Genomic DNA, 27,958 nt, shown 5'->3' on the forward strand with positions numbered 1-27,958 from the left:
ATTTTATATAGCCTTTTTGTCCCAATGGGACTTGAAGTATTTCACAATATAGCGCGTCCTGGGCAATGCTGTACATAGAATGTTACAGAACAATTAGGTGCACTCACTGGATTTATGTAACTGCCTCAGGTGCAGAGATCATCCCCCGCTGGGGATCATCCCCCGCTCCTAGAACAAGGAGCCAGCGCTGCAGGTGTTTAACCGAACAGTCAATCTGTGTGGATTAAAATTTATGAAGACCTCTGCAGCGCCGGTTCCTTCTTGTTTTAGGAGAATGCGTCTCGTAGAATGTTACAGGCACAGTTCCTATCCCACATGTTTGGTGACCGAGGCACAGGACGATCAAAGGAACCAGCCCATGGTCACAAGGCGCTGACACTGGTATATGGACCAGGTGCCCCAGCTTGTTTTCAGAATCTTGCCATTACCCACAGAGCAAATCCCATCTATTAAAACAACTTTTAGGTATTGCTTTGTGATTAGAGGTGCAAGAATATTCTACATACAGATATATTATGGATGGTAAGCAATGGCTTCCTTTTATTGTAAACTCATGATTTGACAGATAAAGGACACAGCTGGTGCTGCCAGAGGACAAACCTTCAATAAACATTTTAGACGTGAACGTCTCCATACTAATACATTTATAATAATAATACATTTATAATAATAATAATACAAAGTAAAAAAAAACACAGTCAAAAGGGTAGACAGGACTTCAACACACCACAAAATGTTGACTTCATATATTTCCATATTACATTTGATATAATTTGAAGGCAATCCCCTGTAGAGCCTAACGAGAGGCAAAGAGATTCATCTAAAGTCATAAAGAGCTGAGATTTGAATTGGTTCACCCACATATAAATGCTGTGGCTTTACCTTTAGAGCCCTTCTAAATGGGACCATGGGGGTGTCATTGCTATTTTTAAGCAGCAGTTGCTTACAGATGTGTTGAACTCATTTCCCCAGGCATGTCCTGCTCTTTATTTTGTGTTAAAAAAAAATGATCTTGATTTTCTTAAATCGCTAGCTTGCGGTTACCATAGTAACCTTTAGACTGTACTCGGCTTGGAGAAAGGCTCTAATTCAGCCTCCTGGACACTAAACATTTCAAACACATCTGAATGGAGCACCAGATTTTAAGAGGGTGTCACACCGATTAAGGTGCAATCATATACAATCTTTTAGTAGTGTCATGCATATGAATGTGGTACTGTTGTCATTAAAGACGGGGGTATATTCTCTATCACTGTATCTAATGGCATGGGCTACATATGTGCAGTACCTAGTGTTTATAAAAGCATGTATCAGATTGCCCTGCCACTGTTTGAATTAGCAGGTTGAATGAAAGACTCCCCCAACCCGAACTCCTTGTGAGGCCAGTGTGTTGTACTCTTTCACTGCCTTTTCAGTCTGGAAGACCAGGACATCGATGCCTTGTGCTTTGATGTGTTCCACAGTGGCAGATGGTACCTAAAGAAATGAAGCAGAGACATTGTACACCTACCACATTTATTTTCAAGTATTGATGAAGTGTAACAGAGCACAAGAGGAAATAGAAAATATAGGTAAGTATGTAGTTTTATTGTATGATGGTTTTCTTTAAAAACTTATTTTTTATTTTATTTTTAGGGATACTGAATTTATTTACGAGAGAGTGGAAATATGTCTATGCATGTCCTGGGCAGATAAGCACTGCTTAAGAAGCCATCTACTGGAGGTGTATGACAAAACAGTATACATGATGTAAGTCAGCACTATCCGATTTACAAAATATTATACAAATTTGTGCCAAGAGTGTTAAAAAAAAAAAAAAAAAATTCTGACCTTGCATGTTTTATCCAGATGGATTATTCCGCTTGCATTTTGGCAATAAGGTCTAAAAACGGTTTTATATTTTTGTCACGATTTATGGGTTAAATTATCTGATACTTTTTGTATTCCCAGATACCAATGCACTCAACCTCTCAAATAAAGGAATTAATAATCATAAACTGGTAAGAGATGAAAATCCATCTCCACTAATACATACAAAATGATAGTTTATTATTTGAAAGCAAAGTGGTAGTTAAAACCCAATATTGTTGTAGCGCTGCAGGACTACAAGAATATTAGGTTTTAACTACCCTTTTGCTTTCAAATAATTAATAAACTATCATTTTGTATGTATTAGTGGAGATGGATTTCCATCTCTTACCAGTTTATGATTATTAATTCCTTTATTTGAGAGGTTGAGTGCATCGGTATCTGGGAATACTTCTTTTTGTGTCACTATAATTCATCCCTAGACGCACCCCTCATACACTACCTGAACAGAAGCTATCCCTTTCTGTATGCCTTAAATTATCTGATGTCATTACATGGGCGTTGATTAACTGCATTAATCAATAAAACATTGTATTCACTGCAACATAAACTTGCTAGCTTTGAAATGAGAGACATATTTAGGTCATACTATAGGAAAGATTGTTGACCTAAGAAGCAAGACTTATTGGTATTCAATTGGGTAAAAAGATAATCATACACGGACAAAATTCCAGAGATTGGCCGCTAGAGATCTGGCAGAAACTATCATCCTAACAGAAAAGCAACAGAAAAAATAATCAAATCCATTATTTTATTGATCTCTAGTATTCTCAAATGTCGTTCTCTGATCTTGTACATGTTTATTGTTCCGGAGATTGAGATTTGCCTTGTCGTCTTCATGTTGTCTAACCTACTCTTGTTAAGATTGACATTAACCGACCAATATGTACCTGCACTATTTGCTTAAGTAGGTTTCAAGAATATTGTGTCTACCCACATATTGATAGACCAATCACGCTCTCTAGATCATTGAATAGGATATCCGATATGTATATTATTTAAAAAAAAAAAGGTATTATGATGTATTATCCCTCTTGCCTTTCAGCAATAGGGTTCTAGAAACTATATTTTTGTCACGATATATGGATTAAATTATCACTGATGTCAATACATCCGGTCTGTGGTTAATACAGTATGTGCTGCTGACACAAGGGCACACTTTGCAGCACTCGAAAGTGGTATGCTTAGGCTTGATTGTGTTACATAAGCACCTAATGCGATTCACCTGTATTGCTTCCTGGGTGAGGATATATATTTCAGCATATACAACACCATCCTGACAAAGGACCTGATAGGGTCTGAAAAAGCAACTTACTCTTGGCACAATACATTTGTATAACGTTTGGCAAATCGGAGTGCTGACTTTGTGTCTATATGTATAATCTACAAAGACGATAGACAAGCGTACCAGGGATAAGTATCAACATATACTAAATAGTACAAAGTAACATCAAAGACTTAGAATGAAGGTAAAAGTGGATGTTCGATGGTTGAGCAGATACTGTAATTAGCGTCCGTGATGGAATTGAACATAGAATCCCTGGAGAACTGCCGCCAATATTGCTAGGCGCCGACAAAACACCAACAAGCTACACACGTGATGACATGTTTAACAATTCAACACATTTCACACATGCAACATGCTCCATCAGGAGCACATATTACAGGAGCTATAGGGCAGCTAATACCAATAATAAATTGAAGTGTCCATCACAAGTAATCAATGCAATTTTTTTTATATATTATATAACTATGGTGCCTACATACAGTATACAAGTATAATTTATTTATTACAACATTTAAATCCAGAGCACTGCGAGTTTGCTTGGTGTAGGTCTCCGGATTTAGTATTTATTTATAAAATGTTTTACCAGGAAGTAATACATTGAGAGTAACCTCTCGTTTTCAAGTATGTTCTGGGCATAGTTAAGCTGCCAGACAATACATGGTTACATAAGTGAACAGGGTATACATTATATAAAAGACATTGCATGCACAGTTAGAGATAATATATATTATATGCGTATGAAACAGTTACAGACCAGATTAAAACGTGAGACAGCTTTGGTTTTGAATGAACTTAGACTGGTGGTGGCTGTGATAGTCTCCAGTAGATTGTTCCAGTTTTGGGGCGCACGGTAAGAGAAGGAGGAGCAGCCGGATACTTTGCTGAACCTTGGAACCATGAACAATCTTTTGGAGTCAGATCTCAGATAAGTGCTGCATGTGGTAGGGGTGAGGAGCTTGTTCAGATAGACGGGTAGCTTGCCCAGAAAGTATTTGAAGGAAAAATTAATTTTGCGCCTAGACTCAAGTGATGACCAATCTAATTCTTTGAGCATTTCACAGTGGTGTGTGTTGTAGTTGCATTGGCGGCCAAAATGGCATATAGAATTGTAGAGGGTATCAAGTTTGTCAAGTATGGTCGTGGCATGTGCATGGGTCTGAGGGAGGCAATTGGATAGTGATGTGGATCACTGGAGCAAATTTAGGAAGGGGTGAGGTTTATTTATTATTTATTTATAAAATATTTTACCAGGAAGTAATACATTGAGAGTTACCTCTCGTTTTCAAGTATGTCCTGGGCACAGAGTAAAACAAATAATACATGGTTACAAGTACAGTTACATAAATGAACAGGGTATACATTATATACAAGGTTGGTGGAGATCAGACGTTGGGGGGGGGTAGGGTGAGGGAGGGGATAGGACGTTACCGGGGCGGATGAATGGAATGTTATGGAGAAAAGATGTTTTGAGTTGTCTTCTGAAGACAGTTAGGGAGGGTGCAGATTGGATATGGTGGGGGAGCTTATGGCAAATTATTGAAAATCGAGAGGAGGAACAAAGGGCTGGGGGGGGGAAGTTGTGGCAATCAGAGAGTGAAGATGAAGTGAGAGGAGTGCTGAAAGGTAAGGGGGAAGGGGGCAAGAACATGGAGAGATTTGTAGATCAGGGTGATTCATTTTTGGGAATATTGTTGGATGGGCAGCCAGTGAAATTGGGAGAGGAGGTAGGTCGGGGAAGAGGGGAAGATTGAGAAGTGTACAGGCTGTAGCGTTTTGGATTTGTTGGAGGGGTATGGAGGACTAGGAGGGGAAGACCAAAGAGAAAGCAGTTACAGTAGCCGAGACAGGTGAAGATGAGGGAGTGGATGAGAAGTTGTCACAGAGAAATGAGTAGACACATTGTATAGGTGGTAGCAATGGAGGTGATGTGTTGGGCGAAGAGGCAGCAAGGGCCAAAGGTGACTCCAAGGTTGCAATCAGAAGGGGAGAGGGAGAAAGAAGATAGTGGGGATTGGGGAGGAAGCAGGAAAGTATACGACTTCAGTCTTGAGCTGCACTTATATTGCTGGCTACGGCGACTGTGCGCAGTGCCGTAGCAAGTACATGCAGTTGATCGCAGGTGCCCATAGTGGGCATGACCGAGACAGCGCAGCAGAGTGACAGAGTGGTCGCTGGTAGTCAAAGGATTTTACTTTTTCGGCAATCGCCGCGTGACGTCAGTGGCACGTGAGCGGTTCAGCCAATGAGGGCTAACCACTCATGGCCACGCCTCCACAACACCCCCCGCTCTCCTGCACCACCAGTGCATGAATCGCTATTGTGACGGCTGACATCACGTGCTCGCATCGCCGAAGGCCTAAGTATAAAATTAGCCATTCTTACTTTAAGTTGGCATAAAGCTTATGCTTAATATTTATAGGTTTTTTTTTTTTTTAAACAGATTTTTTTCATACATTATTGTACTTGCATAGATTGGTACCATACGTATTGATCACTTGTGATAGACACTGCAATTCTATTGTTGATATTAGAGGTCAATACTCCATTGGTATAAAAGGAGCCTTCAGCTCCTGTAATATGAACTGATGAAGCATGTTGAATGTGTGAAATGTGTCGAGAATTGTTATAAACGTCATCCTGTGTGTAGCTTGTTGTGGTTGGTCAGCGGATAGCTGCCGCCAATACTGCTATCTGGGGATCTGATTTCCATGATCCTCTCTACAATTCCATCACGGACAAGCATCTGCTCAAACACCAACATTCACTTTTACTTACCTCCTTAGTGTCTTATTCTGTACTATTTAATATTCTTGGATCCTTACCCCTGGTGAGCTTGTCTTATCTTCTTTTTCATTTGAGACCCTGACAAATCTCGCTATTTGGGCTCGCGGAGCGCTCGGTTTGGATTGATCTACAAGTGGGATATCCTATTTGGAAATGAACGGTCCTGATTGGCAAGTGTCCTCTTATGCAGTCACACAAGCACACACATAATGGGGGTTAAAGAAATAGGCACGTGCATTTTGAGTTGCAGTAATATTACTCTACGCAAACTGGTCTACCTGCAAAGCTTCGCTCATTCCACGGCCTATCACAAGGGTCTGTACACCTTTCTTCGTCACTTCTTCTAGGTCAGCTGGCTGTACACCAGGATGGTGCTGTTCTCAGAACATATGGGAGAAGAGAAATGTTTAAAATAAAATGTATTAAGTTTAAACATAAAGCAGCTACTTTTAATACTTTAAAATCTTACTGGCATGCTGCAGGGGGAAGTCGAGAAAGAAAATGCCAAGGTAAGATAGGGTCAATTTATTTGAACAACAATGCACAGTATTACTTACAATTGGTTTAAAACAGCATACATGTAGAAGTTCAATGAAAAGAGGGTTGTTCAATACTTTTATGTTGCACTCCTGGGTAGGAGTGCATTTCTAGCACGGTAGATTTTTCCCAATTCCAGCATTGCTGAGATCCCCCTGTCATCCCACAAGTGGCTGTTGCTATTGCTATAGCCTTTGCCATAGCTCGAGAGCCCGCCTACCACCTTTGGGTTGTTACACTTCCGGTTCCGGGTCAGGAACCCTGTGAGACTCGGTAGCAGTGTGTTGCAGTCGGGACAGGGGGTGCCAAACAGACGCTTATACAGACCTCTGTGGGAACTTCTACATGTATGCTGTTTTAAACCAATTGTAAGTAATACTGTGCATTGTTGTTCAAATAAATTGACCCTATCTTACCTTGGCATTTTCTTTCTCTGCGCTCCATCTCCCCTTTGTTTTGTACTTGGACTGTCTGTGGCCGGCTGATCACCGGAGGGAGAAGGAGCAGCGGGAATAAAGGCATCTCAGAGGAATCCCTTTGAAGGTTTCAGACGAGCGCGGTCTCCATTTTCTGGAAATGCAGGGGGAAGTCGCAATTGCGAACATTTTATAAGTGGTTAGAAGCCATTATGCAAAACAAATACTTATGGTTAAAAAAAATACAAATCTTTACTACCATTCTTTGCTGGTTTTAAACTACACAACTAGTTTATAAATAATAAAATGACGAAGCCTGGAATGATTGGCTTCAATCTTGCTTGCTTGGTTTTGGAGGCTTTGTATACGATTTACAGCTTTGCTTTTTTCTTTTTGATCCTTTGTTGCTCCGTCTCCTTTTCCCTCCCAGAGCAGTGCTGACGTCAAGGGACTTTACTGATCAGTGCTTATGCGCTTTGGGATGTACGTCGTGACGTCATCGCGCTGTTTTTGGCGCGAAACAGAGTACTGAATTAAGGTTTAAAAAGACTGCAGGGCATTGTGATTTTTACGCCGTGATAAAGAACTTCTAGTTCGAAACGCGTAGGAGGTTATCCTCTATGCTTTTGTCATTCCAATAAACCTTTTTGCATCTATTGGATCCTCTCCTTGCTCCTGTTTTGGCTGTGCACTACTCTTCATTCTCCAACAGCAAATGCGGTACGATGTATATTACCTACTTAGAGGTAAAATATAAGAGCATAACATGCTGCTGTGACTCCACAGCTCCACTGACTTCAGAGGTAAGAATACCATCTGACGTGAGTGAACCCGGTTTGATTCCCAGTGTCGGCTCTGTGTGACTTTGGTCAAGTTTCCAACTCCCTGTGCTTCAAGCACAAACTCGATTGTAAGCTTTTTGGAGCAGTGACTCTTTGCACCTGTTGAAAATCTACATTCGTTGTTGGTGCTGTATAAAACTCACATTGGTGGCCATTTTTCACATGATAAAGGAAATATACAAGACAAACTGGCTTTATTCCATTTCTTTTCTCCTCACTCACAATTTTTTCACATTTAATTCACAAATTTTATTTACAAAATGTAGGCACAGCTATGGGCACAAGTTTTGCACCATCATATGCAAATCTTTTTATGGGGTGGTGGGAATCTCAATTTATATTTTCTAGCAATAATCACTTTTGTAATAATATTTTCTATAAAAAGTTTTATTGATGACCTGATTATTTGGAAGGGTGACACTAGGACACGTTACTCATTTATACAGTATATTAATAACACAATTTAAAATTCACGGTTAATTTTGATCTTCACCAAATTCATTTTCTGGATCTCCAGCTGTATATTGTTATTCATAAGAAAATTCAAACAAATGTGTACCGTAAAATCAACTCCCAGACCACATTTCTAAAGGCAAACAGTTGCCATCAGGGTGCAATTATTAGAGGTATACCCAAAGGATAGTTTCTCAGACAGAAGGAATTGCTCTACCTTGGGATGCTTCCTTGCTCAGAGGAACCGGGCCAACTGTTTCTTGACAGAGGCTATCCAATTAATAATTGTGACTGTGAGGAGGTAACTGGGCTCAATAATAAAGGTCAAGTCTGTCTAGTTGCCCCTGAACCATGTTTTGGGGTCCGAGAGAGTCAGCTCTTGGACCCAGGGTCTGCATATGTGTTACCGGGTGTAAATGTAAAATATGCTGCAGAGTTTTTGTGTTTTTACCTTTCCATGGGTGCTGGGACCAGGAGATTGCTGGGCTATGAATTTCAGGGTGGGTTTTTCAGAGAAAGTCTTGTCAGATTGTGGCTATGTAGCAGGGTCCCCGAGTTACCCCAAAGATGTACCCGGGAATCAGGAAGGATTCCCAGGTACATTGAAGCATAGTGCTCTGGTCAAAATCCTACCCTGGAAACGGTCTTCCGACTCACCGCCAGGGTTCCCTGCTTCAGCACAAACGGAAGGTAAAAAGGGGCATAGGAATCATGGTACCCCTGCAACATACATGGGGTCCCTAGTATAAGGGGGGGATGCCTTTTATATGCAAAGGTCACCCTGTCTCCGGTATAGGGGTCCAGGGGGTGCCCCAGCTATGTGATAAACTGTGAGGCTTTTGTGTGCTAAATGTCAAGTCAGGTTTCTACAGTGTGGCAGGGATAAGGCCAGTAAGAGTAGAGAGGATATATTCTTATTCTATCCCTGACACCAGAAAGGGGGACTTACGACATTGTAACACAAAACACAGTGTAAAAGTATATTTTATTAGAGGGTACATTTACTAAAGGGATATATGCTTTGTGCACAGTAAAAGGAGGCACAGGGATGGAAAGTGTCACTGTAGCTGTGGGGATCCCTAGGTAACATAGGGGTGTATGGTATCCCCAGAACGGAACCAGGCTCCCTAGTATAAGAGGCCAAGGAGTACTCCAACTAGGTGATAAAGCTGAGAGGTTTTTTTATTAAAATGTAGGTCAGGTTATTCAGAGTGTAAGGTATATTTTATTAGCAAAGTGTATTGCAACATATGCTTGTGCATTGTACCAAGCTGGTACCACTGCCTCACTCAGAGGTCTGGACTTGAAAGGCTAGGGGTGTGAGAACCATTTGTTCAGGATGGCTCAGTAGTGGACACATCCTCAGATCAAGGGACCCGATTGACACCTCAAACTCGTCAACCCAGGCCGGCCGCAGACCTATCACCACGGGTGGCTGGAAGAACCATGTCACCTGCCCCTGTGGACAGTCAGAGGTTTAAGAAACCCAGTTTAATGGTGTCCGATTGGTTGCTAGGAAAATCTCTTAGGCCCCTGATAGGGAGAGGGTTTTTGAGAGGTTTAAAAATAAAAAATAAAAACACTTACGCAGCTCAAATCTGGCAGTTCTCCAAGTCTCTCTAAAAGGTTTTTAAAGTGTTGCCAGCAAGAAAGAGCCAGGGCTCTGCTTCAGCAGTCTGCCTGGAATCTTTGCAGTTACAAGACAATTGGGGTTAAATTCTGGATGTGAAGTCCCTGCACATAGGAAAGAATAGTTTTGTTGCCCCAGTCCCAAGCAAGTGTGCTTTTCTCTGTATTTTGTGTAACAATGTGCGTTTGCCTATTTTAAGGGAATAAATCACAATTTATTTCATCAACTCGTTTTGCTCACTGAAATGATCCTGGTTATAGGGGTGTAGTTGCCTGGTCTCCCGTGACAATCTTAGCGAGGCTTTTGAAGAAGCACTGTATACGGATAGGTCCTCTCTTATCTAGCCGAAATGAGGGACATACATCTGACATCAGTTGATTCCAACATTGGAAAATAAAATGGAAGAAACAGGGCCAGAACAACTCTATTAATTCCCCCTGGGATTGTCTGCAGGGGGCACAGGGTTTACAGAGGCCCAGTGCACTTCTCAAAGGCAATTAAATGCCAGGGAAGCGGCAAAGGCCTCTGTAAACTGCACTTACCTTGCTTCTGGAGATGCATCACCATGGCAACAAATAACACGCGTGGTCATGTGACGTCACATTGCCACCAAGGTAAGAGGGGGGGCGCGGAGAGGGGAACAGCCGGCAGGGGGTGCAGCGAAAAAAAAAAAAAGATGGCGTTCCTGCATTAGATCACAGTGGAATTCGGAAGCAGGACAAATCTTGCTATGGGGGGGAGGGAAGGAAACAGAAAAAAAAAACACAACAAAAAGCGCAGTATTGCAGCAGGGCGTTTATGGTAATTAGCCGACGTTTCTTGTACTGAAGAAACCACTGACCTGGTTACATTGGAGCTTCAGTGCTTATCTGCACATGCTCCTTTTATCCAGGGGAAAGGAAAGAGCTGCTGGATTGGAACGGAAGCAATAAACCTTCAGATTGTTGGCAGTGAACAAACGGCTTTATTGTGTGCACACTGTGATAACGGGCCAGACATGTAATCACCATGGACTTCAGGCTGGACAGGCATGCAGTGAATTGATCACTGGTTACAGGGGTGTCCTGCACAAAGATACTTGGGGACATTGCTTTGAGAGATTTCAGTGTCTGACTGCATTTTGTTTAGCTCTTTAGGCTTGAGGTAAAGGGTGAAAGAATTAAGGAAGCTGTAAATAGACTTGTTTTTTTAATACCAATTTCAGTACTCATTCATTTGATAAGACCACATATTTTACAAGAAAAAAAAAAAAAAGTCCATCAACACCACATTTTAAACCCAGGTATTCCATCAGTAAAACATATACGTTAAATGGACAATCTCACCCAGAACAAAAGGGGAGAAGTCACATTTAATAGACCGGTTTTAATGACAAATTGTTTTATATTTTTACCCACATAAAAAGCACAAAAGACAATTACTTTAAGGGAAATTCAGTCTAAGGCATTAGACTGTAAAGTTGAATGACTAATCCTTCCACAGCCACAGATGTGGTACAATACCAATTTATGTAGAGAAATTGGTATGCAGTTTGAAGTACGTTATGCTCAATATCATACACTTCCCCACCCGGTCCTGCTGTATAAATTGATAGAAAGTGCAACACAAACACATTCCAGAAAAAGATGTTAAAATAAAATCATCATTTTTGACATTGATATAGCATTTAAGAAATTCATATCCAGTCATGTTGTATATCAACACAGAGCCCAACCAAGTGCATTCTGGGAAATATATGTAGCGGTCATGTAAAATGGCTACAGTCATCTCTCCTGCTGACAGTAAGGCCTGGTAAGTTGTGGGCATGCCAGCAGTAATTATGGAGGTTTGCCCTCACACCCTGGTGAGGTGCCCTATGTATGGATGGGAGTGGTCACAGGTTCTGACTCCATGGTTAGTGATGTCAGAGTTGTGCCAGCCTCCAAAGGATACATAAGGCACAGCACTGAGCCAAAGTTAGAGTGTTGCTGGAGGAGGAGTAAGAGTAGGCGCAGTTAAGAGTTATGTTATAGTAGCTGAATAAGAAAACTGTGTCCAGGGACCTGGCACAGAGGAAAGACATCCCGGCTGGGATAGGGAATCCCTATTTAAGGCGAACTATACCTTTTAAAGGGAAGTGCGGTGACAATGGAGGGCTAATACACCCCATTGTAGAGGGCTGCATGGCCCACCGTACAATAAAGATGCTCTTAATTACAAACCCTCTCGTGTACATGTGTGAAGTGATTGTACAGAGAGGAGCACCACAGAGGAGTTCCTCGCCAGGACCATCCCCAAGTGACCCTGATGAGGTGGAGGCGCTGCACTGGATATAGGTAGGACTCAGCACACTACCTCAGCTGCCTGTCTGGACGGGTTCTCCCCACACACCATCATGCGGGAGACTCAGGAGTCCTGTTGCCAACAGGTGCACCACCAGACACTACCACACTGTAATGGGGACTGGTTAGACCACAGGGGCCAATATGAGATTGGGTGGGACAGGCTAAGTCAGAAATACTGTTACATATAGATATATATATTTTTTTACGTCGCCAGGATTCTTTTTGTTTGTTTTACAAAAACATACCAATTTTACAATATTCACTATGGGACAGGCATCCATAATTTCAGGAGGCTCATACGAAATCCAAATTAAGCATTTCAGTTTCACTTAACGTGTATTTTAGGTGCTAGAAGGTAAAAGCAGCAGCTTCCCTCCACTGCACGCCATCATTTAACAATGGGATCACACACTGGATAGAAGACGTAAGTTTGGTAAAATTACTGATGTTACTGAACACACAAGCTGCAGGGTTTTGCTAAAGGTTAACTGGGGAGCAATAAAAAGGTTGAGCAACATTAAGCTATTCTTACTTTGCATTTCCTACCAGTCTCTATAAAATACAGTTATGAACAAGTCTACCTGATTCCTTCCTGAACTCAAGGCAATAGCCCTTGTGAATCTCGATGTACACTCAGGCATCCGAAATGGTTAAAGCCCAGACCTCATGAAAATGGAGTCTTCTTCCGACACATGCTGTCTGAGCAATCTTCATCTCATGCAAATCTTCCAGCCGCTCTGTATGAGGCACCATGAAAGAGCTCTGACCATCCCTGCAGGTGGCTGCTCTTCAATACCCTCATTCCAGACACTATCACTCAAAGTTAGGCTCCCAAACCTGTGGCAGAAAGACTCTTCCTCCTGATGCTTTTTTCGATTATGGAGTATAATTTTTTGCCCCAAAAAATTATGTCCTCCAAAAGGAATCAGATTATTCTTTGCTGCAGAATCTGCTTGCTAAGGGCATAGCCACAGTAGCCTCCTGGGCTACTGATGCCAGATGTTCCAGCTAATCTGACAGAATCCAATTATGCCCGAGCTGAAATTGGCATCTGATGTTCTATTCAAGAGTGCATTGATTTGAGATGTTTGAGGCCTTTCATTAGGACTTCTTCTATATTCGTGATATACAGTTTTAGTGTTCTGGCCACAGATGGCCTGCAGTTAGCTACTGCCATAGTAAATTGTTTTCATGGCCCCTTCGACCCGCTTGTCCATGGCACCCCAAAAGGAGGCCACGTCATCCACTAGCAGCATTGTAAAGCCACATCCACCGTAGGAGGTGAATCCCAGGCTACCGACATCTTCAAAAGGGTACATTTTAGTGAATATCCTGGACATTTGACACCCCTGCCCAGCTGTGACCATTCATTCTCATCTCCTTCACCACTTCATGAACAAAGGTTCCAGGTAGGTCTCTGAATATACACTCCTTGGGCTCCATTTTCCAGGGTTCACTCAAGGTGTAGAACCTCTCACTACCTTAATGAATTCTAAATTAAAAAAAAAAAACCTATAACTGACAGTAGGGGCAGTCAGCCTCACATAATAAAGGTGAAGTCCGGCTGGCTGTCCCAAAACTGTGTGTAATGGCTGCCTCTGTGAGGCTCATTTTGGCTTGTGTATTATGGGTTTTGTGTAATCCCTTCGAGAAGAGAGCTTTATCACTGCGTGATATCTGGAAGGGGGAAAAGTCTTGGGAAACTGGGATTGTACAAAAAAATTAAAAGCACTTTTATTCCCTGTGGTAGTGTTTTCCCCACTGTTAGTAAGCCAGCACTGTCCTTCGTGTTGCTAGTATTTCTCCATGTGCAGAGACAGTAATTCACTTTGCTGGGCTGCATACTGAGAAATGCCGGTTCGTGGCAGAGCTTGGGAGCGGCTTCAATACCTGGACAATGGTGAGTGGGGAAGGGCTGTGACGCAGGTCCGGGAACTGGCTCTCAGCAGTGCAGAGCCTTAGTTTCTGAGATACGGAGTCGCCTACTCAGCAGGGGGTATAGGGCTGGCCAAGGGAACTGTGCCAGGTCTCAGCACTGTAGGCACGATTCCCATTGGACAGTTTGAATTACCCGCGCGCCAGTACCACACTCCCCAAGGAGCGGTCCAGAGTCCCTAAACCGGCCCCCTGCTCTGATTGGTGCAGCCGGACGAACCCTCGTCCTCAGATTGGCTGCACTGTCACGATCCGTGCTCTGGTCGACTGCTTGTGGAATAGCAACGAGAAGCCGGAGAAGAAGCTGTCCAGGGCAAGCCTACTGAAGCAGGCCTCTGCACCTAGTTGAGGCTAGATTCTTCCCCCTAAGGCCCCAGTTGGTGAGTGTTACATTGTGATTGTGTGATTTGTATGGTTGCTGGCTTGCCAGAATAAACTTTAGTTTATTCAACTACTGTGTCCTGTCTGGTGATATTGATCCCGGTGGAAAAAAGGTGTTAAAAAAAGTTCTGGTCCCCCATGACAGACTCCACTGTGGAAAAGTAATTGCCTGATCAATTAAAGCTGCAGTTCAAGCATCATCCTGCATGTGTGTTTTTTTTAAATAAATCAGTTCTGTACTGAAAAAATACTTGTAGCATTTTTTTTTAAAACTTTGAAAGACAATTTTTAATCTAACGAGCATTTTGTTCCTATAGTAACCCTTTACAAAGGCACAACCTCTTCCTTTTCTGTAACAGGCTCTGGCACACCCCTTTGTTAGTCCTGCCCTCTCTAGCAGTGCACAAGCTCAATTGTATCTAATATGTAATGAGAGACAGAGACAGAGACAGAGACAGAGAGACAGAGACAGAGACACAGACAGAACCTTTTTCAACTACCCGCCCTCCCCCAGCTAGTTTCTAACCCCCACAGTTCTGTTTTGAGATGCTGCTGCTTCTCATTGGCTGATTCTCCTCCTGCTACACCATGTGATTGGACAAGGTATCGGGAGTGAACACAAGACAGTGACACGCGTATGAATATGCATATATGTTCCACTGAATGAATTACACAATTAGGTAGCCCCCTGGTAGAATTTTGCCAAATCGATCACAGGAGAACGGATCGATCGGCAGCTTTGCTAATCACATGGTATATTTTGATTGCACTGATGCAAATATTGAAGTGGAAAATAAATTTTAAAAAAATCGGCAGCTTGAACTGCTGCTTTAATCTCTGCATCCATCCTGCAGTATTGTTCCTACTCTGATTCTTCAGAGGAGTTCCGCGGTCTATCCAGACTGACCTTGTGCGCTTTTGACCTCTACTTGCCGTTTGAGGAAGCAGACACAATGCTTTGCATTACTGCTGGTCTGGTGGCTTCAAAGATGTGAGTGAATGCTGGTACATTTCAGAGAAAGGTGACCCACAGGTTATGCCCTCATTGAAAGATTTTATTAAAAATTAGAATATCATGTGATGTCATCTCCTCTGCATAATAAGTTACAAATCTGTAATCGTGTCACTGAATTTAGGATCAAGACATTCATGTTCGGTCTATGTGTCTGCCATGAGCACCTGAATCTATTGATGTGACTCATATGCAAGTATAAGTTAAGGAAAGTTATGAATACAGTTAGATATTGAAAGGTTTAGTTAAGTCATTTGGTAGGAGGTTTTTTACTCTGTTGTAAAACTGTCAATCTCAGCTGATTTACGATAGGGGTTGGGTTTGTTGTTCCAACGGGGAAAGGGGGGAAAAAAAACACACTACATGAGCAAAAGATTATGAAAAATCAGATCTCAGAGGTGTGTTTGGAATCAAATACGTGAGACCTCATCTTCTGTACCAGTGACCTCTCTGGGGGAAACGTGAAATATGGTGATGTATAGGTTTTTTATGTTATATCCTTTTTATTTTGAGAAACTGTTCTGCAATTATTGTAACTATGTTCTTGTAATACTTACTGGAACCAGAGCACTGTATTGTTATATACATTAAAACATTTAATAAGTAATGCTTTGGGTTCTGAATAAACTGTTGCACGAGAGTATTTACGTTTGACACATTTTTCTACAAAGGATAGTGTGTGTTAAAGTGGATAGTTTTTTCTATAAACAAGAACCTGGGGCCCTGGCAGATACCAATGTTACATCATATTTGCATATCCCAGGTGGTGGGAGTGTATAGATAGGATTGCAATTGAGTAAGGTGTTAATATTAACTCTGAGGTTGGCTAGAGTAGCTGTGTGTATTAACCCTGATTACATATCTAAGTCACGTGCCCACTTGTGTGCTGTTCGGGACGGTGGTATATTGGAACGGGGGGTGTTAACTCATTTGAGGGACCATTGCAAAGGTGAAGAGGGGGGCATCTTGCGAGTTGTGTATTAACCATTGACCTGTAGAGGAGATATTGTCCATTTGAGGGACCTCTGCAGAGGTGAAAAGTGGGAGCACTTGCGAGCGTGACAGGGTCATTTGCTGCGTCTCACAGGCAATCTCTGCAGAGCTTGGAGTAGCACAACTCCAGTTTGTTACACGCATAGTAGTATTGTTTTCTCTGTAGCCTTTATGAGACCTTGTGTTCTTTGGAATAACACCCTTTGAGCCAGCATTCACATACAGGCCAGTTGTGTCAACCTAGTAAACAGAGAGGGTGGAAGTAAAAACTCCCAAGTGATGCTTCCCTAAAGAAAGTCCATATACACATACATGAGAGTAGATCTCAGTATATGAAAGAATCCCAGACAGTATAATTAAGTATTTAGAGGAGATATCCCACGATGTCAGTAAAACATACTGAATCCACTAAGCCTGCAGGTTATTAACTAGCCCAATCCCTAAGGCACAAGAATGTTAACTCTGCAATATCACAGCACAGTTGTGTCAAGGTGATCAAGAAGTGATTCTTTGTATAGAAGTTTTTACTCCATTGTTGTGTGGGTCCTCAAACTGTCCGCGTACTCCTTCCGAAGGCGAATCCATATAGAAATAAAGCTGTGAAGCGGTGCATCTGCTTAGCAGGAAGGAATAAACCGGACTGCCATATACTAGCACAAAAAAAAAAAAGTTTATTGGCACATAAAAAGGCAGCAAGGGGAAGAAAAAACCCTCTTACGCGTTTTACGCAAACGCTTTATCAAAGATATGGCAGTCCGGTTTATTCCTTCCCGCTAAGCAGACACAGTGCTTCACAACTTTATTTCTATGTGCCAACCAGGTAGTTTTTTGGCAGGCTTCCCAGCATTTTAACTGGATTCCAGTGTTTTGCAGGTTTTGGGGAAGCAAAATAGTAAGACAGCAGTGTGTAAACCAGCAGAGCTTTTTAAATGCCCCCACTGTCCCTTCCATGTGACATCATACCGACTCGTCTCGCTTGACCCTGCAGCGCCACCCTCGCCACATGGGTGGCAGTTTGCATCAGCAAGAGATGATGGCGTCTCACGCGACCAGGCGCACTTCTCTCCAGATTACAGCTGCGTACCTTTGCACCATAGCTGTTCCGTCGGCTCCACATGTAGATGTGTCCGCCCTCAGCTGTGGGGTGGAGCTCAACTCATTGGTGCCCACTGCCGTGGGGACAATCAGGAAGTTAGATTTTTATGCCTCCCTGCTTAGTCAGGTATGCTATAACTTGAACACTGACTGGTTGTATACTCCAGTCAACAACTTTCAAGTGTAAATACCGAAATCGCCTGCTAGATGGCCTTTTAAACCAGGAGAATGGAAAAGCAGTTTACAGAATTCATCGAGATCCCTTGTGCTGACATCCTAAGTGAAGATTATCCAAAGTTTTCCTCCCCTCAATGGGGGTACAATCAAATTGGGGCCTGAAATCCTTGCGACTTATTCTCTAACCAATATAAGGAACAAGTATCTTCTCCAAGCATGTACTGCCATGAAAGATCATCCAGTAAACAAAGAATATACAAATTCATTTTTTCACATGACATGCTCATACCAATAATCAAGGTTCTCATTGCAATTAAAATGTCACGTTGAAATTCCAGTGTTCCCAATGACCTGAGGTTAATGAAAGTATGCTCACGTTTGTTCCAGTCTCTCTCCAGTCCCAGGATCTGCTGCCTCCTGGCCAGACTTTGCAGTCCTTATAAACATGACCGTCAACTTTCATGCTGCCCCACGACAGCTTGGAAATTTCAGGAGAAGACATCCTGCTAAATCCAGTCTGAAACAAAATTAAATAACAGCATTAAGATATATTGATGATGTAGGTAATGAGGTGCTTCACACAACTATAATCGCCATGTTTATCAATTATTTATTTGCTCAGTTTTTAACACCAAGTTCTTGTATTCAAGCAAAGTTAATGAAGGATTTAATCTTGACAGACCACAGAACTGGGATGTATTTATTCCTCCTTTTATTTATGACGTGTGCTTGGTAATCCATCTCGGATTACTATTGACGATGTATGGAGAACCAACATTTCTCCTCTGGTTTTGGAACACAATGTGAGTGCTGGTCTTTAATTTTATTTTGCGAGATAGGACTCTATAGTCAGTTTAAAACTATAGCAGATATCCCAATGATGAGTTAAGACTAGAACTTGCTTATGCGAGTTACTTTATAATGTGCGCCAACTTCTGGATGAAACGCAACATTTTTGTAAAGAAAACCCATCAATTTAGAAGCATTTTCCTGCATTAAGCTTAATGTAAAGGAGCTTGCATTTGGCTTTAAATACATTTTGCAGGTCTTGAAACATTGTATTACACCAACATAAAAAGGGATACACAGCAACATGTCAAAACTATATATACTATACATAACAGACAGCACTTTAATAAGCGATCAGTGCTGTTAATGAAAGATGTCAAGTAGCATCTGGTAACTCAATATCTATTTGTTTTATGGTATAAGCAGCAGAGACTTCAATCAAGGGATTCTCAACCTATTCTTACAGTACCACCGCTGTACCCTGGGAAATCAGAGCCAGGTGTTGCATGCCACATTTGGAGGTGAACAGTGGATGTATAGATTCCCTCTGCCACATAATATAAAATGAGGTACATTCCACTTTAAAGCTGCCGTTTTAATTTTTTTCCATTCAATATGTGTATCAATACAATCTGCACACTGACAAGTGATTAGCTAAATTGCCGATTGATCCGTTCTCCTGTAATCGATCGCCGAATCGGGGGTTATTTACTTGACTGTTAGGGCTGCACAAGAGTACCCAGGATGCAAAGCTCTGTGTGGAAAATCATGTGACCAGGCAGTTACTAGATACAATTGGTGCACTACTAGAGAGAGGGCAGGGCTCAAGAGCCTGTCTTAGAACAGGAAGGGGATGTGACTTTGTAAATAGTTTCTATAGAAACAAAAATGCTTGTTACATTATAATACATTAAAAATGTCTTTAAACTTTTTTTAAATGCTACAAGTATTTTCTTATAGTACAGAACTGATTAAAAAACAAACAAAAAAAAACACAAACACACGTAGGATATTGCTTCAAGTTACAAAGGACAAGCCGATGACTAAGGTTGCGTCCTCCGTGCCGCGCTCATGCTTGCGAGTGGTGACGTCACCAACTCTCCAAGCATGTGTTGGACTGTCCTGCAACTTCACCTGTAAGCGAGAGCGGGGAGGGGCATGGCCTAAACAGTGACTGGCGCTGATTGGCTGAGGAAGTCATGTGACCACTCAGCGCGCCTCAGTCAATTTAATTTGTCTCGGCAAGCGCCCAGCGTCCGCGAGTGTACATGCAGACACGGTCGGACAGACTTAAATTGATATTGTGCTGACTGCACCGAGCACTAAGAGCAGTCAGCGGTAGCGTGGACGCAGCCGAAATGAATCAGTAGACAAAATCCTAAACAATCATGCTAAACTAACCAAATATACCCTGTCAATATAAATCATTTGTTTACTTGTGCCAATTTAACCTTCCCCCCCCCCCCCCAAAACATTTGCAAGTATGTAACAGGATATGTCTATTCTGCCCATCTTTCCCCTCCCTGTTAGGCTGAGTCCATGCTCCCTGCTTGCTCGCTGAGGCACGCTGAGGCTCAGGGAAAGCGGGTGCTTTCCCTGGCCTTGCGGTTGCTTACCGCACGCGCTGTCAGCGGGCGGGCCAGTGACGTCACGGAGCTGGTTCGCCCTCATTGGGCGAACCGCTCACGTGACCGGCCTGTTGCGCCGGCAAGCAGGGGAATTTTAAATTCCCCTAAGACCTGCGCTTCTGCTAGCGCACGGAAGCGCAGGTGAGCCCCTACTAAAGCCGCTCTAATTGCGGCTGTAGGGGCTCAGTGCTGAGCGGGAGCACGCCTCAGCATGATTCCGCCAGCAAGCGGTTAACATGGCCGAGGCCTTACACAAGTTCCTGCAAGCTGCAAGAAGTTAATTCAGTGGGCTTGTAACCCCCCTTCATGCTCCTCTCTGATGGACAGAAGGTGGTGACTCATGGCCTGTGTAAGCCTATCAGGGATAGGTATAGACCATGAGCCCGCCCCTTCTGGTTCTTGATGAGGGGTAGTGCCAAATTTACACAGTCTTGCTCTGGAGGAAGAGAGCAGTGGGGCTATGAGTCTCCCATCACGGGATGAGCGTGACCACCCCCAGCCCCAACGACTGGGGAACATCTGATCAGAGAGGAGACCCTGTACTAGATGGGGGTCAAGAATCATCCAGAGGCCTGGAGCCTCTGAGACTTTGCACCGCTGTAAGGCCATGCAGTGACTGCTTGAATAAAGACCACTTGTTCTATTATACACCTGTCTGGACTGAGTCAGTGAGAAGGTGTGCGAGTGCTTCAGACGGAACTGCTCCTGGTACTTCCAGGATACCACACGTAAAGAAAAAACCCGCACAGCTTGAGTATTTAATGAACCACGGTGAGGTGCTGACTGGATGGGGACGTAATTTTATACAGGAGAAAAGGAACCCAATCTTCAAGCACTCTGTCACGACTCGATGTATAATTGTAATGTTAAAATACTTTATTAGTTAACAATGAATAAAAAAAGGGGGGTTAAAATAAAATTAAATAGTATGATTCAACATCACATGACTGTATCTTTGTTAACCCAGCTATGGCTAGGTAGGTAGATAGTAATAGGGAGATCCCTAATAGATATTCGGGATCTAGTGCTATGTATATAGCTACCTAGAGATATAGGAAAGGAGCCATGGTGAACCCACTCGGAAGAGGTTATGTCTAAGGGCTCGTTCAGGGAGGCAGCTGAGGGCTCGGAGGGGGGGCGTGCGGGAGGCAGTGCTGGGAGTTTGCTGGCGACATGTGATTATCCCCCAGCTGCCTTTTCAGCGTTGGGGAGGGGGCGGGGCTACAGGCTGCAGGGTTAAAGTATCCAAGCTGCAGCCATGAAATCATTCTGAAGAATGATTTCATTGGCTGCCTTGGTCCCTGTGACGCGGCTTCAGCTCCAAGAAACGAAATTTTCGTTTACTGAGCTGTCGTCAGCGGCAACGCCTGGCTTCGGAGGCAGGGCAGTAGCTACCTTGAAAACAAGTATTCAAATTGAATACTTTGTTTCTCACTGCAGCAAGCACGTCAGCACGCCCTCCCTCCGAAGCCAGCACCCTGAACGAGGCCTTAATAGAGATGTATCAGGGCGTGTAGTATAACGCGCTTTATTGATAAACTTTATGTAGTGTGTGCGTAAACACACTTTGGCATAATATGCGGTAAGTCAAACCTGTAGGATAAAACCCCGTGTGTAATAGTATGGTGGTAGCTAATGAAAAAAACTCTCAATCACACTGTCAAGGCAGAGTATCAATTCTATATGTATAACCCCAGAGTGATGAGCTGGCCGGGTCGGAGTTAGTGACCTATGCAGCCCTGATACATCTCTAGTAAGACATAACCTCTTCCGAGTGGGTTCACCATGGCTCCTTTCCTATATCTCTAGGTAGCTATATACATAGCACTAGATCCCGAATATCTATTAGGGATCTCCCTATTACTATCTACCCACCTAGCCATAGCTGGGTTAACAAAGATACAGTCACGTGCTGTTGAATCATACTATTTAATTTTATTTTAACCCCCCTTTTTTTATTCATTGTTAACTAATAAAGTATTTTAACATTACAACTATACATCTAGTCGTGACAGAGTGCTTGAAGACTGGGTTCCTTTTCTCCTGTATACACTTCCAGGATACCCACTGAAGCTGGAGGCGCTGACATCAAAAGCCTGTCCTGGTCTCCATTAAAACGCAGACAGCTTAGATCACCTGAACCTAAGAGGTATGTCTGAGCACCACACAGTAGCAACAGCAGTAAATCTCCCAGAGAGTGGGGGAAATTGCTACATGTGGAGGCGCTGCTGAGATCAGGACAGGCTTTCAGGACTGCAGAAATGCAGCAAGTAAAAGGGACTTTTAAAGCAGCAATTCAGCAGAAGATTTTTGCAGGGTATGATGCAGGAAGGGGCCAGGGCACCTAATGGGATGTTTCCAGGGATCTTTGGGTACCCACACCAAAGTAAGAAGGACTTTCTCCCTGAGGCTACACCAAGGAGAATAGGAACATTCCAGTTTGTTCCTGTGAAAGGCTGGGGGCTAGGTGATTGTATGAGGCATGACACTAGGTACCCCTTCACCAACTAGCACAATGTACTGCATGTACTGTGCTATGGGGAGGCACATCGGATGGAGGCTCTCGCCAGTGGTGTGACCCCCATGTGTTCTACTCATCATAGAGGTGGACCCCCTCCCCACCCCGATGGGATGATACCGGGGAGTGTTATTAATCTACATCTCAACCACCAAGAGTAGTCGAAAGCTGTGGCCATGGAACTTGCTGCAATAATGAAGAACCCTGGGTACCCGTGCGCAAAATGGCACGACTGTACTGTGCCGTGGGGGAATCGTAACGCATGGAGGCGCTCGCAGGTAGCGCGACCCCCACTGTTCTCTTCAAGTTGTTCTATATTGGGGGCTCCCAGTAGGAAATTTATCCTAGGAGAGTGAACCCCAATTGTAAATCTGCTGTAAGAGACAATCCATTGCAATGTATATGGGGATTGGGCAGTCTCTAGACCTTTCAAGAGGGTCCTAAAAGGAGTTCTAAGATGGCTGCCACGTGTGGTGGCCTGTTCTATGCTACAAAACAGCGCTCCCGCCAAGAAGAAGCAGATCGCACGGGCTGCCAGTTCTATTTTGCGAAAGTTTGCAAAATCAGTTGCATCCTTTCGGTGCCAAGATTGGCCACCGCCCTCAAGATGACTGGCCCAGTCAAAGTTGTGTCATCATCCTTTCTGCACCGCCCTAATCCTAATTTCACCCAGAGGAGGGGCATCCCAAGTGTCAGCCAATCAGAGACTGTTCTAAGCTGGGAGGAGTTAGCCGTGCTGCTCCAAAGATTCACTCTGTGGAGCTGAGCTATAGTGAGGAGCTGCTGTACAGTGTCTGCTGAAAACTACCTCATGGCTTCCTCACCAGCTCAAGATGATTGAGGTTACCAACTTCCAGCTATTTGATGGTGTGTGTGTAAATAACCAGGTACACCTACGCGGTATCTCCCCTCACTGTCGCCTACCGGGAGACCCTGTCGGCCTAGAAGTGTGGTGCCAGCACTGTGGTACCTACTACTACCTCAGGCCTGCCAGCTCAGTGCCAGCGGAGGTGTGTGTGCCTCCTTCAAGAGCCGTTACACCATCTGACGTGGCTTAATTTGTTTTCCCGGTCACGGACTATGTGGCCTGTGTGCCCGGATGTCCAAGTGGTCCGGTGTCACCCAAAGTGACCGCCGTGGACCCTGCGGTGGGCCCATGTGTCCTGCAACTATCGTTCCAGCCTGCTGTGACGATAACAGCCCCAGGACTGGGATCCGCGCCTGCTGAGGTTCTGGAGGGTGAGCGGACTGCCCCAGGGGTGTCGGGTGTGATTCCCCGGGTGGCTGCTGAGCCAGGGAGCTCCATAAGTATGGTTGCCAGGCGACTGACTCACCTCGGCATTGCGTTCTGGTGGAGGTATCCCCGCACAAAGAAGACGACATCCTGGTTGCCGAGCCTGCGGAGGGCAGTTTACCTCCTCTAAGTTCTGCGGCAGTGATCTTGGTCGAAGTCGTGCATCCAGAGGGCCGTTTGCCTTAGGCCTAAGTCATTGTCCAGGAAACCCCTTAAGTGGTGGGACCCCATGTTTCAGGGTTACACCCCATATATGAAGCATACCAGATATGTATTGGACAGTGGTTCAATAGTTGATCACTGGTGGGAAGGTGAATTCTCTCCAGAGGAATCGGCCAAGGCTCTCCGTAAGAGAGAAGGGGAGATTAGTCTTGGGATCAGAATACCTAAGGGCCCCTCTATAGTGTATCAGGAAGCAGAACTAATGACGCAGGGTTCTGGGTACTACCTGGCCAGGGAGCTGGTTGTAAAGTCCTGAGGCTTAGCCGAGCTGACCGGGCAATAAGAAATCGATAGTCAGTCTCAAGGCTATGATTCCCCGTATGTGCCCGAGCCTATTATGCAGGAAATAGAAGATCACTGGCAGGAGTGGCTTAAGCTGGCGGTCACTGACTACTTACAGTCCAAAACCAAGTACACTATGCAGAATTTGTGACCGATTCCAACATCTGTTCTATCATGTGGGAATGGCTCATAGAGACATGTATATACATGGAGTGGGAGCTCGCCAACAAGCGGTTGCCCCTAAGGTCTACTCTGTTTGGGTGAAGGCTTCGAGGGACGGGCTATTAAGAAGCCTGATTCCAAGTATTACAAGTAGTTGTCCCATGCTCTTTATGTTGAAAAAGCTAGTATTAGTTGTCACTCAGTGGGTGAGTTGGGTTACCATCGTATTGTATATGATTAGTTATCATCTGCCTGTACTCTGTTGTCATCTTTCAGGATCCAGACTGACAGATGGTACGGTAAATTTGGTTCCAGTGGGGACCATGGAATTTCATCCAGGGGCGAGTGTAACAGTATGTATATTCTGCCCGTCTTTCCCCTCCCTGTTACGCAAGTTGCTGCAGGCTGTAAGGTTCATTCTGTGGGCTTGTGACCCCCCCTAAATGCTCCTCTCTGATGGACAGAAGTAAGGTGGTGACTCATGGCCTGTGTAAGCCTATCAGGGATAGGTATAGACCATGAGCCTGCCCCTTCTGGTTCCTGATGAGGGGCAGTGCCAAATTTACTCAGTCCTGCTCGAGGAGGAGAGCAGTGGCGCTATGAGTCTCCAATCGCGGGATGAACGTGCCCATCCCCAGTCCCTGGGGGAACATCTGATCAGAGAGAGGAGACCCTGTACTAGCTGGGGTCAAGCATCATCCAGAGGCCTGGAGCCTCTGAGACCTTGCACCGCTGTAAGACCATCATGCAGTTACTGCTTGAATAAAGACCCCTTGTTCTATTATACACCTGCCTAGAGTCAGTGAGGTGTGAGAAAGTGCTTCCGAGAGAACTGCTCCTGGTACTACCAGGACACCCATTGAAACCAAACTAAGATGACATCAAAAGCCTGTCCTGGTCTCCATTACAACGCAGAGAGCTCAGATCTCCTGAACCTAACAGGTATGCCTCAGCACCACAAAGTAGCAACAGCAGTAAATCTCCCAGAGGGTGTGGGAAACAGTGCAACATCTATGTTATCATTAACAGAGAAAACGATTTGTGTCAGACTATGAAAGTTCTGTCTATTGTAAAGATCCTACTGATGACCTAAGAAAACGCTCAGCTACTTTTTCAAATAATATTTTATTGCAGCAGGTTGAATAGAATTAAGAATTGGCTAATTATATTTCCATTGAATGTTTAAGCAGCATTAAGTAGGCAAGTGCGGATCTATAGGGTTATTTTTTCTGTTTTTATAAATTACCTACCTACCGTTTGAAGAAACGTCTCGGTACACAGTTATAGCCAAACTAGCTGTTCTCGTGCCACGATCGGGTGCGGCAGCCAGACCCGATCACAGCTCCGAAAACATTAATGGGCCAGGGAGAATCAACTCTGCGGGGTCCATGCTTCTGAATGGGATATCCAAAGCATTAACCCTCCCAGGCCAGCCAGTGTGGGAGAGCTGCAAAGAGAGACAGGAACAGTCTCTCGCCAAATGTACTCATTTAAAAAAAGTCCTATCCAATCCCCTTTTTGACCGAATATGGTCCTATAGTATACACCCTCATGACATAGATATCCATATTCAGGCATCTAAAAGTCAAGGGGCAAGACAGACCGGACTGATAGATTCTTTTTTGTACATATACAGTATAATATTAAAATAAATTACGTATCCCCTTTAATTACCTTAGTAACCAACTGCTATGGTAATGGAGTTAACACCTCCCATCACCCTCCAGGGAGCAGTAACCACCCTCACCCAGCCAGTTACCCAATTATCTGAGCTCCACACACACACAGTGGGACTCAAAGCGCTTCACAATGACAGCACTGTGCTCAGTATACAGCACATAGGACTTTCACAGGCAGATCTCCATCGATCCACCTGCAGAAACCAGTTTATAAGGCCTGGCCAACCGGCTATGGGTCAATATCGAACACGGCAGCTCTTCTTTCTCGTACTGATCACCCCGCTGCTCTGACAGCTCACCCCATTCCCTCAATCCTGTATACCAGCCTTCAATGCTAGCTGGTTATAAACATGTTTGCAACTGTAACTGGTTATGTCAACTTTCCCGGGCGCCCGGGACATGCTTGAAAACCAGGTGTAACTCACTCATCTCTTTCCTGGTAAAATATCATTTTAAAAATGTTTTTACAAAAAGTGTGGCTTGAAGATCTCCTTCAGGGCCTCTCAGAGGTGCATGGCACGGCTTGTATATCTTAACTCGGTGCCCAGGACATACTTGAAAACGAGAGGTAACTCAATGTATTTTTCCTGGTAAAACATTTTGTAAATAAAGCAATAAATAAATCTAGCGTCAGCTCAGCACACACGATTACAATGTGTACTTAAGTTCATTTTCATGGTGGTGCATCTAGATCTGACCTTATAAATAAGTTTAATAGCCAAACGATCGCCCAAACTACGCAGGTGTTAATATAACACATGGCACAGGAGAGGCTGGGATACGCAGACATAAATAGCAGCTCCAGTCACACGCAGATAAACACCACCGTGCCAGTGCCAAGAACAGAGCAACAGGCGGTATTGGAAACTCAACCCCCACCCCCTCCCTTACAGAGAGATTACACCAGGAAGCACCCAAGCCGGATTTAATGCACACTGCTGCCCTGAGCGCTCACCAGCCTCACCACACCGCCGTTCAAAGTGCGTCACACGCGGGCGAGCTCAGCTTTTATAGCCACTCACCTGGCCGTCCTAATGGCCCAAAGAGTTCTAAACACGCCCCCCCCCCCGACCTCGTGACACTGTGAAGGAGGCGGGAATAAACAAAGCTTCAAACATAACGGCCGCCGCCCCCCCCCTTGGCCCCGCCCCCCTTTCCTCACCCGTTTTCCCTTTGTTGCCTCCCACTCCAATACTCGTCGCACGAGGCCGGGGGAGTGGCATAGAGAGGAAGGGGAGGGGGGCGAGTGTCCCCCCGAGACGCGGTGTATTGTGGGTAATACGGAACGGAGTCGGCGGCAGTAAAGGGGGGGTCGAATCCAAACTCTATTCCCCCCCCCCCGCGCGCGTGCCCAGTAGGCGCGCGCACAGCCGCTCCGCCCCCCCCCATCCTCTCGCGCTCTCCCACTTGTCTCTCTCCTCGTCCAAGATGGCGGCGGCTGGTGCGACAGCTCCGGCTCCCCCGGTCCCGTGCGCGGGGGCCTGTCCGGACTTCGCCGTGGTGTGCTCGTTCCTGGAACGTTACGGGTCTGTGCTGGACCTGCCCGAGCTCACCTTCCCAGAGTTGGAGGAGGCGCTGGAGGAGACGGGCGCAGGTGAGGGGGGGGGGAGGAGGATGGTGATGATGATGGAGGAGGAGGAGGATGGGG

The 27,958-nt window shown here is 44.4% G+C and overlaps 2 protein-coding genes across 9 annotated transcripts in view; one reads left to right on the forward strand and one right to left on the reverse strand.

Moving 5' to 3' along the window:
* Window positions 1-231: 231 nt before the first annotated feature.
* Window positions 232-27,614, reverse strand: AAMDC (adipogenesis associated Mth938 domain containing). Of its 7 annotated transcripts, none has more exons than XM_075592631.1 (4): window positions 27,473-27,614; window positions 18,113-18,253; window positions 6,220-6,315; window positions 232-1,476 (listed from the first exon to the last, which is right to left on the reverse strand). In XM_075592631.1, the coding sequence occupies exons 2-4, from the start codon at window positions 18,236-18,238 to the stop codon at window positions 1,336-1,338; spliced, it is 363 nt and encodes a 120-aa protein (XP_075448746.1). In that variant the 5' UTR covers window positions 18,239-18,253; window positions 27,473-27,614; the 3' UTR covers window positions 232-1,335. The 7 variants fall into 7 exon arrangements, with proteins under 7 accessions (XP_075448746.1, XP_075448748.1, XP_075448745.1 ...); XM_075592633.1 differs by lacking the exon at window positions 27,473-27,614 and adding an exon at window positions 27,333-27,440; XM_075592630.1 differs by lacking the exon at window positions 27,473-27,614 and adding an exon at window positions 27,266-27,362.
* Window positions 27,508-27,958, forward strand: part of RSF1 (remodeling and spacing factor 1) — a 51,340-nt gene continuing 50,889 nt past the window's right edge. For both annotated transcript variants that reach the window (XM_075592626.1, XM_075592627.1), the window contains exon 1: window positions 27,508-27,904. In XM_075592626.1, coding sequence (XP_075448741.1) covers window positions 27,739-27,904 — 166 coding nt within the window. In that variant the 5' untranslated portion in view covers window positions 27,508-27,738. The remainder of the gene's footprint in view (window positions 27,905-27,958) is intronic.

The sequence above is a fragment of the Ascaphus truei genome, chromosome 3, assembly GCF_040206685.1.
Source record: "Ascaphus truei isolate aAscTru1 chromosome 3, aAscTru1.hap1, whole genome shotgun sequence".
NCBI lineage: Eukaryota > Metazoa > Chordata > Amphibia > Anura > Ascaphidae > Ascaphus > Ascaphus truei.